Genomic DNA, 14,689 nt, shown 5'->3' with positions numbered 1-14,689 from the left:
GTTTGCTGATGTTGAAACAGCCATAGTATCTCATGTCAATAGCTCAACTATTAGATGGATCACCTTGGAATTTGGTGCAGAAATGCAAGTTGTTCTAGTTACTTTGGTGATCCCCTGACATTTCCTCTAGTGTCACAGAGGTTGACATTTAGTCAAATATCTCAACAGTTATTGGATGGATTGCCATTAAATTAGTGACCTGTAAAGTCCCATGTTTAACTGAGGATGATCACAGTTAAACACCTTTAATATCACCTCTTGGCCATGAAACGACATTGTCAAAGACCATGAGAGTCTTTGTACTAGGTCAGTGCTACAATGTCACTGTGCTGTGGAGTGCCTTTGTAGCTTCATCTGACAGCAGGGGTGGCCAGTGCTTTGCAATATTCACCTTTTTACAATTTTCTTAATCTAAAGTTAGGTATATGCGTGTCTGTACATTTTTGCAAAAATTACCATGAAAGGCCGCTGTGCCATTTTAGAGTTTGGGAACCATCAAGAAAGATGGGAATCATCAGTTGGACTCTACATTTCGGTGCCTAGCTAGTGCAGAAAGAGACAGAAACAGTGCTTCTTATTCTTGGTTTTGAATATGTTGGTCATGTTGGTGTGATGTTGTGTGTGTTTGCTGAATGAGGCCATCTAATTAGGGGCTCTTTATATTGTGATAACTAAAGAAAAAAGAAATCAATCCAATTCAATACACCAAATTCTGTGGCACAGGATTTCAAAAGCTTGTCTTCGTGATGATTAAAACCCACTAATGACAACTTGCTTTGATGCAACCTACATAGATCTCACATACTAAAGGGTTAATACAACAGAAATTAGGCCCATGCACCCCACAGGAGCTCCCAGAATGATTTGCCTTGATGTAGTAATGTGATGGATTAGAAAAAAACATGACAAATCGTGGCCTGCTGAACACTGAAACGTGTAGACAGCACATTTTAGAAACAAAAACAATAACAAATCAATTATTAATCTGAAACCTAGCTGCTATCTTCAGCTGAGACTTTCTGTAAGAAAGGCAGACTGATCTTCAGAGTTTGTGGTGTGTTTTTTTTCTCATCCTCCCAATTGTCTGCAGATGTGCATTTCTGCATTCACAGTCAATAACAAGTTAAACATCCCATGTAAACGAGAGTAACAGCTTTCTCTCAGCTGTGATGTGTTGGATTGAGTACTGTTAAAAGGGAAAGCAGTCGATGAATAACAACAGAGACGAGTGAGTCAAGGAATAAATCAGTGTATCAGTGTATGAGTTTAAAAAAGCAGAGTAATTGTGCAGTGGCTTGTGATGACTTACAATGTAGAATAAAGCAAAAGACTTATTCATCAGCCAAGCTGTTTGAAGTATATTTATATTAGGATGGGTATTTGACCCAGTTTTCAGTGATGCCTGTATGTTTCGCCCTCTATACTCTCTTAGGCTTTCACTCATGAGGTTTAAGCTGGGTTTTGATTTCACTCAGAGAGAGCTTACACACTAGCTTAGCCTCATCTTTGGATAAAATCCATGTTGCCTGGGCATGGTAGAGGACCCATGGCAGTGAGAGAGAGACAGAGAGTCAGAGACTCAGCAAGGAAGACAGAGAAGGGATCCTTGTGACAGATGGTCCCACTCGGCATCCGTGTCTGTGGGCAGTAATGCAAACAATGGCTCCCAAATACATTTGGCATCTCTTCATCAATGAGGCTAGTGAGCCGTTTAAAATGACTTTGCCCCTCTTGTCTTCCATAAGGCCTGAGATTTCACAGCACTCTGTTCCGTTTTTCCCTGCATTATCTTTCTCCCTGCCTTCCGCCATCTCCCTCAACCTGCTTTCTCTCGTCGTCACGCTTGCTCACCAGTTCACTCTGCTTCACCCCTTCACTCTCAGTACGACTCCCTCCATCTCTCTGCCCTCTCTGCAAAGAGTGTGAAGTCAGAGGTAGCCAGACATCATTTCTTTTGCTGACTCCTGTTAAGCTTCTAATAGGATTTACTTAGGGGCTGATTTTCTGCTCCTTGTCTTCAATCCTGCAATGAAGTCTTCTTGCCGCCAAAAAGTGCAGGTGGTGGGTAGTAAATTATACACACTTCCCTCTGAGCTAGTCAGCATCAGAAGTCAGTGACAGAGGGAGGTACAAACTCCCATCTCCAAACCATTATGACCAACACCACCTCTCAGCAAACCACAGCACTTGCATCTATAAAACTACCACAAACACTCGCACACATCACAGCATACAACCACACACATAAAAGCAAATATTCAGAACACAATGCACAAACAAATCCTCTCCTACCATTCATACGCCCACTCTACCTCCACCTCCCTCCCCATCTCTGTCATCTCAGCACACTTTAGGCAGCTCAATAAAGTCGAAGCATAACAGTGTGTGGTGTGTACAAAGAGAAATGATGCTAGTAACATGGGACCGCGATGTATTGCAATGGACAGAGGCCGAGGGCCTCATCAGCATCAATCTGATTGGACAGAACATCTCCTCTGGGCCATCTCTCTCTCTCTCTCTCTCTCCGTCTCTCTCTCTCTTTCTCTCTCTCTCTCTCTCTCTCTCAGTTTCACTCGCTCTAACAGGTAGAGTAGTATTGATGGCCAATCCCCAGCAGTGGTTGGGGGCTGTTTGGGGTCGTGGCAAAGCACTAACATCTGTCACACTGTTCTCTACAGCTCGTTATAAATCTGTCACACCAGAGAAGACAGGAACATGAATAAGACATGGGGCTGAGAGACCTGTGATAGTGAAAACACATGTTGTGTGTTCATGTGTATGCATAACAGGCAGCTCGATGAGTTATGTGTGGCATGCGTGCAGGTGTTCTGATACATTTTTTCCTCTTTTGGCTATTCGTCTTGCATCAGATGCTGCTGTCATATTGGAAAATCAATGCAGGTGCTTAATGTCTTTCAAACAACGATTACAGAACCAGGCTTGGATAAATCTGGTTGCCTACTAGTTTGATGTCATGGTCTGACAGCGCTGCTAAATGACCCAAATTATATTCTCTGATGCCAAATTTAGGAATCCTGCAGACACGTTGCATCATGGGAGGACCAAACAGTCAAATATAAATCAAGATTTTTATGTACTGAAATGTATCTTCTTGTCAAATGTATTTTTCCTGCATTTGTCCTTTAGACGCAGACAGCCACCATAGCACCCAGAAGCCATTAGTCAGTCTTATACACAATGACCCCACAGAAAATCCTCGATCAAACATGCCAGTGTGAAGAGCAATGAGAATGCTTTGAAATCAGCCCGTAGCTGTCTGCCAGTGTGGCAGCATGGGGAGTGCGATGAATACATAAATGCAGATCCAATATGACTGCCACTCTCTCTAATTAGTGTAATACAGTAATTTTGTTTATATCACACACCAAACATAACTTCCTCATTCTCTGAAAACCTGCAAAAAATCTCTTGAAAGATTACAGCGAGCAAATTCAGCGCATTGCTCTAACTCACTCTCTGTTTACTTATTTATTTGTTTGCGGGACTCTGTCCATGCATCACAACAAGGCTGACCCTGTTTACTCAAATTAAAAGATTATTAAAACCCACGCTCATGGTGACATTTACTACGCTGATGACGATTCCTTTGAATATAGATCAGATGCGGCATTTGAGTGAACTGAGGTTTTTCTTGAGGATAATCAGCAGACCAGGCCTTCTGACTCCAAAGTCAAATCCACTTTTCAAAGTCTTTACTGCTTTTTTTTATTATTATAATTGGTTAGAAATGTCTCTGTACTCCTTTCAAGAGTAGTCTGCCAAAAGAGACATCTGGTACAGATGTCGAGACTATGTGACACAGAGGCATGCCGCTGCAGGAGTGGAATACTGACCGGCTGTTCCTGTTCAGCAGCACAGAGAACAAAACCTGTAGGCCTGCTAAGTGGGTGCAGCATTTAACATCCTTAACCTCTCTGTGTCTCTCCCCTTCTGTATTCTGCTCTCTGTCTCTGCTCCCTCTGTGGCAGGTGCTGGTCAGCAGTTGCCAGACATTTGCTGACTCTGGCTATTGTAAAGAAAAGCTGGAGGAGTACATATTCTTTAGTGCGTCTGTCTGCCCACAGTAGACTACAGGTCTCATAGGGCCTCACCTACGACATCCACACTGTATGGTGTGAGTGGCACAGGTACAGAAGGATGAGTAGAGGTTTGTGTAATCCACAGCACTGCACTGACAGTTACATAACAGTGTAATCTCACTAAAAATGACCCGTGTAACAAAAGAAGGAGTATTTTGCCTTTGAAATCTCTTCCAGGAGATAAAATTTGTTGTATGGAAGTACACAGAGGAAAGAATGGGCAACAGTAAGCAGAACTACCAAAGCATTTAACACACGGCAATTATATCCATAACATACCAACCAGGGCACTTGTATCGACACATTCAAGCCCACTGATATACTGTTAATCACACATTGTAGTTGCACAGTTGCACAACAAATGCACAGTTATGCAAAGTCCACATGAGCCGAGTTGCAACGTGGGCATCTCTCGCTGTGTTATCATAAGCTCAAACCAGGCAGGATGGCACAAATTCAAGATACAACTTATCAGGTCAGTATCAGGAGCCAGTGTGTGTGAGTGTGTGTGTGTGTGTGTGTGTGTGTGTGTGTGTGTGTGTGTGTGTGTGTGTGTGTGTGTGTTGATGGGTCTCAGCCTTCGTTCACCGCCAATATGTTAACTTACCTGCGGTATTTGTGATTTTGGAAGATAAGACAAAGCACTTGAAATGCCAAAAGGGAATAAATCAGTGTGTGTGTGTGTGTTTGGTTTTGAATGGTGGGCACTTTAAGATTTATTAGCATGTAATGGTTATTACAGCTACAACCTTTCAAATTTGATGAATCTTCACAGCCATGTTAGGTGAGCTCAAGTACCTGTGCACTACTTATCATGTTCCAGATATCTTTATTTGAATTTATATTAAACTGTATGTTTTTTAACACTATTAAATGCATAAATGACTTCACCATGTGTGGCAGAAACGCAGCTTGTGAACAGGCAAGGCAAGCAACTGCTTGGGTCCCCAAGCTGTTAGGGGACCCCCGAGGACTAACAAACTTTACTTAACAGGAATGTCTCAAAACGCAGCTTCTTCTCCATTAAACAGCCAATGGACAATTTGCAACGACATCTCAGTAGGAAACCTCCCTAAAGGGGCTCCATGTCATTCCCTAGAATGCTGATTGGAGGGCCCCCTGGCAATTTTTTGCCTAAAGCGCCTGTAGCTGCACAGCTATGCAGCGAGCTAAACACACTTCCAATAAATTGGAGTTGAAGGCACCACATTGCCTTTGAGGTTTTTACTGTGAAAACATTAAGCAAATAAAATGATAGTGATTGCAAATAAGAAAGCAGTAAGATTCCATAAACAGGAGTTAGACCAAAGGTTTAAGTTGAGTTTTTGCAATTATATGGAAACTGGATTCACAAACGTGTATAGTATTTGCAATCAAATTAGTTACATATCAGGAAGAAACAAATTGTCACCAGAGAAAGCTCAACATTAAATTCTCATAGAAAGTACAACACAGTCATAGTAAACATATACACAAAGTCCACAAGAGTAAAAGAAAAGATAGTAAAAGTTATCCCAACATCAGCTTGATTCAGCAATTTAACAATTCATTAGTAGACAGCTAATACAATGGATAGCTTGATTAGCAGTAAGCTGATCATAGAAAAACTCAATGCTACAAAATCATAAATCTACGATCACCTGAAGATAATGCTCCAAAACAGGCAATTGAGGACTAGATAAAAGATGCCTCTCAATGTTTATAGGCACACAGTGGTGGATGTGACAATGTCAGTTAAGATGCTATGGAACCGTCCCCACAGTGGTTGCAACTAGCAACATAATATTAAACTTAAACCAACTGTTGGTGTACAGTGATTGTCTATTTTCTTTTGCATTTGCATTTGTGCAACTTGAAATGACAGAATCCAAATGTTTCAGCCATTGGGGATCACTAATCCACATTTTTTTTTCTTGCTTCTTACATGCCAATTATTTTTTTTTGTCTTTGTCAGTTATAATCCAGGTTAGTGGGAGCCATATCCTGTGCAGTCAGTCTGTAATCAATGCTAGTCTTTTGGTGAATGCCACAGTGAACATAACTGAGGATCAGCCTCTCCCCAGATTACAGTTGTATTTGTGTGTTTATTTCCCTCTTAAAACACAAATGTGAGTATATATACTGTGCATATACAGCACTGTGCAAAGGTTTTGAACACTTTAGCTGTTTATTGTTTTATCCATCACAAAATGCAGTCAGGGAGGCATCTGATTGGCTCCAAATTTATTCTGCAGCATGACAACGACCCCAAACATACAGTCAAAGTCATAAAGAACTATCTTCATTGACAAGAAGAACAATGAGTGTTGAAACAAATGTTGTGGACCTCCCACAGAGCCCTTATCTCAGCATCATGGAGTCAGTCTAGGATCACAGAGGAACTATGGCAAGTTCTCCAATATGCTTGGAACAACCTCCCTCACTGTTAGGATTAGGGTTTGGGTTGGGGTTGGTCACACCAAATGTTGATTTGATCAAGTTTTTTTTTCTTTTTTTTTAATGCACTTTTATTGAAGGTAAAGAAAGACTATCCAGGACATAATTTTTGAAAGCATCCTCACATCACGTTTAGTCCTCACATTTACTTTACAATGAACTGAACCACCTCTGTAGATTTTGTGCATTAGTGAGCAAACTCAAGCAACCGACTAAAGGTTAACCCTATATGGATGCTGAGCAGTGAGCCTTGCATTGTGAAGGGATTAAATGGTAAAAGGTATACCTCTGCTGCAACATCACTTAGCTGATTAAGGTACCAGCAGGCCTTTATATAGCCCACTGAGGAGCTTATGATGGATTAAAATAACCGTTGGGTAATTAACAGGGGCCGGTAAAATGGCCTGATCATCCCCCTTCTGTGTGGAGCTGGTAAAAAGACATAAAAACACAAACAAATCCATTACCAAGATTTATGCAGCATTACTAAATTCACAGGGACAATAATAGTGAAAGGGCAGCATTCCATCACGTTTAGAGCATGGCGAGCAATGACTTGTCATAAGCAGAGAATCAGCTCGAGGATATTACATTACCCATGCCAACAATTTCAAAGGAACCATTATTTTGACTATTGTCATTACAGATTGAGCGAAGGAAAAAGACAAAAAAGAACTGCACTGCAAGTTACTCAAAGTCTATTGGCTTAAAGGGACAAAAAGGGCAAAGAATTAGATCCTCCTTGACGTTACCTTGGCAGGGGTTATATGAAAATGGAGGGTCACTTGTGGTGTGTTGTGTGAAGAGGACGCAGAGGGACAGAACACTCAACAAATTACTACACATTAGAGTACAGGAGCCGACTCCCTCTAACTGTGGCCAGATGGCTATGTTGTCTACTTGCTTTGTTCTAAATGTATTCTTTAAAATGCAATAGGAACCTGCAGAGTTTTGTCAAATTAATATGGACACCTCATAAAAATGTAGCCTACTTTAATTCAATAGAGTGGAAGCCAATTAGCAGACATTGTAAACCCCATATAATGTTTATATCCAACATATCCATGTTGATTAGTTTCTGCTTGGGACTGATATTTCTCTATTGAGTTTATCTATGTTTGTCACAGGTTGTGATGGCAGTTGTCATGTTGTTTGTTCCATTACCTTAGTCCTGACTGAAAGATCTCAAAAACAATTAGATGTACTGGCAAACATTGTACCATTGTACCAAGTATGAGAATATTAGTATTGTCACTGTTAACATACTAGCATGTTGACACTTGGCTTGAAACACTGGTGTACCTCAGTACAGCCTCACAGGGCTGCTAGCATGGATGTGGACTCTTGTTTAAACTTGTGTTTGATCACGCACCTGCAGCAATGACAGCTTGACCTTTTGGCCCTCTGTTAGTTGTCTTATAGTGCATTAGAGTCCTTTTTATGAAGTGATTACATTATTTGGTCTAGCCCTGAAATGCTTTAATGGAAGGAAAAATGTTGCACAAACACAAAATGGTTCAGCCCTGTCCCAGCACAATCCGCTCCTCTCACCTGCGATAAGAGATGGAATAACTCAGTGCTGGTGCAATAGGGTGATCCAAACATTTGGTCATCTTTCTGAAGAGGTTGTGCTCATGTCCTCCAGAAAGAAAAAAATCAACTCACTGTGGATTACCAAACTTTTCTTGATATATGCATTGGTTTGGATTTATATAATCACGCAACAAGGTGACAGCTTTGCTTTCACTTTTCTGCCACTTCCTTTGAATAAAATGCAAGACAGAAAAGTTTATAGAAACTTAGGCCCCAGAGGATATATATAGTACTTTGAAATGAAGGTGAAAAGGAAATCAGGGGTGCAAATGTCAAAATATTTGAGCAACCAGTAAAAATGACCATTTATCAGATATATTGTATTCTTGAGATATTCAGCATCGCATTGTTCAAGATGTAGAGTATGTTGCTGTAGCTTACTCTGCACCAATCAGTCACAACATTAAGAGTGGTAACTGGTTTTAATGCTATGATCAGGCTCTGAACTTCAACTCTCTAAGAATGTTACTGACTTCGCTAATTTTCACATCCTTGTGAGACTCAGACTGTCCTTGTTGAGTAATGACTGTTAATAGATAACTGTTAAAATGAATGTTAAAATTGATTAGAATGGCAGAACATACAGTTAAATTGTGTGTAGCCACATTATGGGAATCTTTTCAACTTTCCCTTCCAGAGAATTATGCCATAATTCTCATGACAGTTATCAGTGCACGAAAGATAGATATTCCACTGAGTTTTTGCTCCTGGTGTTGAAATCGCCCTATTCAATCGCTCCAGTTGCTCCAACCTATAAATAGGACAGCATCTGCCAGTTGTGTGATCAGGCGGTATATCCGACCAGCCTTGAGCTGTCATCTATAAACGATAAGAGCGTGGGAGGACTGAATAGTTGAGTGTTGATGTGAGCACAATGTCTGTGTGACATCCTTGTTAATATTTGTTCCACCAATGCAAGGACAAAGGAAGCCAAATAAGGACAAACATGACGCTGCAACTACTCCTCTCACTGGGCTGGCAAATTTTCCTCATCACTTCACCCCTATCTTAACTCTCCTGCTACACTTCTTTTGTGCACTTATGTTTATTCAGGTCTTCATCATAAATTCTCTTCGCTCTTTTTTTCATTTCATCCCCACCTTTGCGGGTACTCATGGTTACTCTTGTTCTTATTGCTCTTCTTACGCTTAATCTTCTCAACAGCCACTATAGCCTCCTTTTCTATCAACTCATTCTTATTCTCCTCACTCACCCCCATCCCCTCCATGTTTGTACCCACCCTCTGCTCTCCTCCCTTTTTGCCATTCAGTGGCAAGGTCCTGACTGCCACTCACAGTGGGATGGCAGTGAACAAAAGAGCAAAGCAAAAGGTCAACTTATCCAAGTTGTCACTCAGCACTCGCCACCCTGCCTTGTGTCTAGTGCAAGAATCCAGGGCCACCCATCGATCCTCACGTCATCTACTGCACATTACTCCTCACTTCCTCCAGAGACTGAATGCCCCCTAACCACCCCTTCAAGACTATCTGATTATCAGGAGCTTAAACATAAATAAAAATGAAGCATCCAAATCATACTCAATCAAGGCCAACCAAAGTCAGTTCAATTAGAGGAAATAAGCTCTAAATCTTTTTCAGTAAAGAATAACAAGCTCTGGGATGACAAAGTGTCTTCACACCTTCACTGTTTGTTTCTTTTTACAGCATCATCAACAACTTCTGTATGTCCTTAAGCTTTATACAGACATGGCATTAAAAGTATATTGTGTAGAGGGTTGTCAAAAGGAAAAAAACTGTAAGATAATTAGTATGAGCTCAGTGTGTATATTCTCCACTAAGTGTAGGTCTAAAGTCGATAAATTTTAGACACTCTATCTTTGACTATACTACTGAACTACTCCACAATTGGCGAATGATTTGCTGGCGAGTCTGTTTAACTAGAACATTTTTGCATCTCAAGCAACAGCAAATGATAAATTATCCAAGTCACACATGTGTGTAATACATTTTTTATCTTACCTCTGCAGCAGCAAGCAGGGGTATCTTTTCTGTGAACCTTAAAGGACCTGTCTGCCTCACGTGAGGCTCATCAGGATTTAGGTTTACAAAGCTAATGTGAATTAGAATCCTTGATATCTGTGACATTGTTAAGAACCACAGCTAAATGACACGGGATAATTATAGCAAAAGGCAGGACTTATTATCATCTTTCTGTGCCTGTCAGGGGCACTATGAATAGCAGTGAGTCATCGCGGCCTTTGTGCAACTGGGGACAAAAGTACAGGCTGGTAACTAAGTGCAGGGGACATAAACAGCCTTTGAAGGTCCCTAGAAACCTATTAAAGTCTTAATGATTCATTTTAGCAGAAGAATTTTTAATAACTTTTGCAGTCAACAGTGTTTGGGTCCACTTTTCAATGACTGAGAGCAATAACCTTGACTAAAATCATTTCATTGCTAATTTCCTGTCTGTTTTGCGGAGGTGTGCACATTCTGAACAATTATGGGGAATCCAAATGAGGCAGACTAAACATTTCAAGGAAAACGCTAAAGGCTGATAAATGTTCATGAACAAGATTGCAATGCTCATCTTTCAAGCAAACATAAAGGCCAGAAATAGTTTTTTTCCCCCGTACTGGTGTTGGAATTATATTTGATTATCTTCAAATTATTTTTATTTCACATATAGTCCTCAGCTGCTGTGCTCTAACGCAATGCTTCCACCTAGCTTTTCAACCACAGAAGACACCTTGATATGGTATACAGCCGCGCAGCGCTTTGCAGGTGGCGGCACACACACACACACACACACAGAGGGAGAGAGAGAGAGAGAAAGAGAGCACAGACACGTTGATCATCATCACTGCCTGCTCCACTGGACATCGCACTGACTGATCAGCGTGTGAACGGCTTATGGCCCACAAGATCGTGGCAGTCAAGACTTTTACACGTCAGACTTGTTGCCTCATTGTACCCAGAAGCGGCTGAGCTAAAGAGACCGCCCTTCTGACATGCCCGGCAGTGCCAAATAATTAAATGAAATAGCAAATTAAAAAAAAAAAAAAAAAAAGATCCAGAGGGAATCGCGCTTACCTTCCTGCACAGCCTGGAAAGGGTTGTTAGGCTCGATGAGTTTCACAGAGTGGGTGATTTTCTCGCTCTGCAGAATGTCGTCGTTCAGACTCAGGTCTGAGATGGCAAGTTGGAAAATCTCGTCATCTCTCACAGCGTTTTCTTCGAATATGGCACCTGACCAATACAATAACCACAAGTTACTTGCAGAACAGGGCAGTGAAGTGTGACTACACAGTGGAGTTGGAGGTGGAGGGGAAGTGAATGAATTGCACCTTCACTGTTGGACCATCAGCTGTCACAGACTGTGTAGAAGCTTTTTAATGCTTCTGTCGCGGAGATGCATGACTAAATGACGGTGCGTGACATTTAGTCATATCTTTTTGTGGTTTATTTAACCTTGAAGTTGTGCAACATGTGGGTCTCCAGCGCGCCCTGAGAGAATTTCAGCCCTGCGGACAGCGACGAGGCCTCGTCACATGACCACTGTAGTAGGCCCATCTGATGAATGAAGTAGCCAAACACAGAAAACAAATGACTGTCACGTCAACTAGATCAATGGCACCCTAACCAATAAGCATCATAGGCCTTGTGTGGGAGGCACACTGAAGCTTAACTGCCCCCCCCCCCCCCCCCCCCCCTCGCTTTCTTCCTCTGCTTATCGAAATGGCATCAGCTGCTATCAGGAGACGCACATATATCACGGAAAGGGGTTTCAGGAAACGAGAAATATAATTGGGGTGCCCAAACGTTATGCAGAGCATCAGCCAATATCATCTGGATGAAGTCCCACTACTGTATTAAGCCAGTGACTGAGCACCTGCTGCTTGCCAGACTGTTGCAGTAAAGTGTGAGCAGCAGCAGCAGCAGCAGCAGCAGCAGAGGAGCACCGAGGCGAGATTCGCTCACAGTGACATTGACATTTTTATCTGAGATCACAAAGCCAGTCATTGTGAGTGGATACGTGACTGTGTGCATTAAAGAGGAGCACGAAACCAAAGCAATCATCCAGTGTATGTGCGTGTTTAGAGGGGAGATCGTGCAGGCTGTGAATTTCAAAACTATGAAATAAAACATAACGCGATGTTTAAGGACAAGCACCAAATCAGAACCACCTGAATTGGCATGATGAGTTTAAAGCCCCCCCGGTCTCTGAGAAGGGGCAGCTCTGGTTTGAAGTTTGAGCACAAAGAGGCTCTATGCGTTTCGCATCTCTAAAACGAAACTCCACTGACATTCCCTCTGTCTTGTTATTGACATTGCAGTCACGTTCCGGCGAAAGTTGAGGCTTGTCGGGTACAGACAAGAGGTACCTTGGTCTAAAAAAGCCTCATCCATTTGGCTGCAGGATCTTAATTTCGTCAAAGCTTCAGTGAAACAGGCCTTCACGCTTACTGTAACCCGTGGTTTGAATACAAAATTACAATTTACAGGCCAACAGTGGCGAGGTTTGGATCTGAAGCCAACATGAACGCAGCGATCTGCCGCCGAAAAGTGAATGCCTGCTGATAAATAACTAGCAGATAATAATAATGACAAAACATCTCCAGCAGTAAAGGTCAGGGGCATTGCCATGAACAAAACCGCAACTTTTCAACTCGTGTGAGAGTCAATGTGTTGCTTAAACACAGGATGGAAGCTGGATAGACTGTTTCTCCCGCCCTCTCACCAAAATGATGCGATCAGCGCAGTATGCGCTGGCTGAGCTTTATTCCCGCACGTCTTCCCTTCACACCTGTCCAACCCAAACTGCATGAGCTTTTATCGGACGCTTACCGATATGTATGATGGAGTCCGCTTTGGCCGAATTGCATTGCAATATCCACAGGGAAAGGCAGATCAGCAGCAACTCCATCTCGGGATTTCAGCGAGGCGGCTCATCCAAGCTCTGCTCGGCTGTCCTATAGCCTACTGTCCAGATGGAGCACCAAAGAAAAAAAAAAAAAAAAAAAAAAGAAAAAAGAAGATGATCAAAACCCAGCGCGAAACAGAAACCGCGGTCCTCCTCCTGGCAGACCAGACCCGCATGAAACCCCTACAGAAATGATCACAGTGTCTTTCCCAACAAAACCAGCCAACAAAAACAAGCAGGGACCACGGGAAGGTGGGATCAAAAGGACGTGGAGGAAACGACAGGGACCCGGGATAAGAGTGAAAAAGCAGGTAGCCCGGTGAGAGAGACCGGCGGTACCTCTCTCACTCTCGCCTCTCTCCCTGCGCTCCGGCGTCTAAAGCATGGCAAGCAGCAAAAAATGCGGAGGAGGGACACCCCTCTAACTACACACGGAGAGACGCTCACACAGGCTCCACACTCCGCAAAAAAAAAAAAAAACCCACTCCTCAGTACTGTCTCGATCACGTGACTGCAGAGACTTCACGACTCGGCTGCTGTCCCGACAAGCCCGGTAGAAATGATCTGGACTACCCGGAGAAAGACGCTAGGAGAGCCGATAACTGAACACATGATTGGAGGTTAGAACAGGCAACGCAAAAAAAAAATAAAAAAATAAAAAAATAAAAAACTCTCTGCCTGTGTGCCTCACTGAAAAGAAAGGGTGCCTGGCAAAACGCGCATAAGGCAAAAACCCAACAAACGAGAGGTGAAAACTCGACGGCGGTGTTTACTTTTGGAGAAGTTGACGTTTTCACGGAAGATGTGAGAGCAAAAGAGACTGAGACACATTTTTTTTTTTTTTTTCAGCGCACTTCGGCAGCGACGGACCGCGGCTGATGTGGCAGAGGAAGGGATTTACGCACACCATGCTCCTCAGCCAGGGCTGATGGATGAGGTGGACAGACGTGACAGCAGCCACAACGCCTGAGTCAACCGGAGAACAGCTGCACCGAGTTAACGGAGGAACCAGCACAAAAGAGCTCAGTGTTTTGTCACAGCTGCATGACTCGTTCGACGAATTGATTGTTGCTTCAGCAAAAAAACAACAACAAAAAAAAAAACAAAACTGACGCCCTCGTTTTTGTTTCTTTTATTTATTTATCTTTATTTTATTTTATTTTTTTTAACGCGGGATTATGGCATCGGGGGCTAATTTTATGGGCAGTGAATCAGACCACAGGGTGCCAGTGATTCTTACTTGGTACCAGTTACACGCCTCACGGTGCTTGAACAGTGGTAGGCGTGTGCAGAGCTGGAAAGAAGAAGAAGAAGAAGAAGAAGAAGAAGGAGGAGGAAAAGAAGAAGTCGTGCAAGAGACGGAGTTGCTAGATGGGCATAACCTTACAATTAAAGGATATTTCTCGTGACTGCAATAAAAACGGAAATATCTCTTAATTGTTTGGTTAAGTCCGTCAGAGGCGCAGAGAGCAAACTTTCAGCACCACCGGCGGCGGACAGCTCCCTCACTAAGATGCATAAGGAAAAAAAGGCACCTGTAGAGCAAACAGAGTCAACCATCTCACTGTCCACTAAATATCTCTCTGTTTGGTTATTTGTTTGTTTCTCTCCAGGACTCCTCTATAAATCTTGATAGCAGTCCATAATCAGGAAAATAAGGCTTTACAACCCTGCAG

General features: G+C 42.5%; 1 protein-coding gene across 2 annotated transcripts in view; it reads right to left on the bottom strand.

Moving 5' to 3' along the window:
* LOC139622712 (glutamate receptor ionotropic, delta-1-like) overlaps positions 1-13,607 on the bottom strand; it is a 222,398-nt gene extending 208,791 nt beyond the window's left edge. The window contains exons 1-2 of one of the 2 annotated variants that reach the window (XM_071480238.1): positions 12,938-13,607; positions 11,183-11,338 (exon numbers count right to left, since the gene is read on the bottom strand). In XM_071480238.1, the coding sequence (XP_071336339.1) occupies positions 11,183-11,338; positions 12,938-13,016 (235 nt within the window). In that variant the 5' untranslated portion in view covers positions 13,017-13,607. The remainder of the gene's footprint in view (positions 1-11,182; positions 11,339-12,937) is intronic. The other variant, XM_071480237.1, reaches the window with a different exon arrangement.
* Positions 13,608-14,689: the final 1,082 nt, after the last annotated feature.

This window comes from Trachinotus anak, unplaced genomic scaffold (assembly GCF_046630095.1).
Source record: "Trachinotus anak isolate AG129_WGS33_773 ecotype Australia unplaced genomic scaffold, CSIRO_AGI_Tana_v1 ptg000007l, whole genome shotgun sequence".
Lineage (NCBI taxonomy): Eukaryota > Metazoa > Chordata > Actinopteri > Carangiformes > Carangidae > Trachinotus > Trachinotus anak.
Note: the sequence above shows the minus strand (reverse complement) of the source record. Positions and strands in the feature narration are given on the sequence as shown.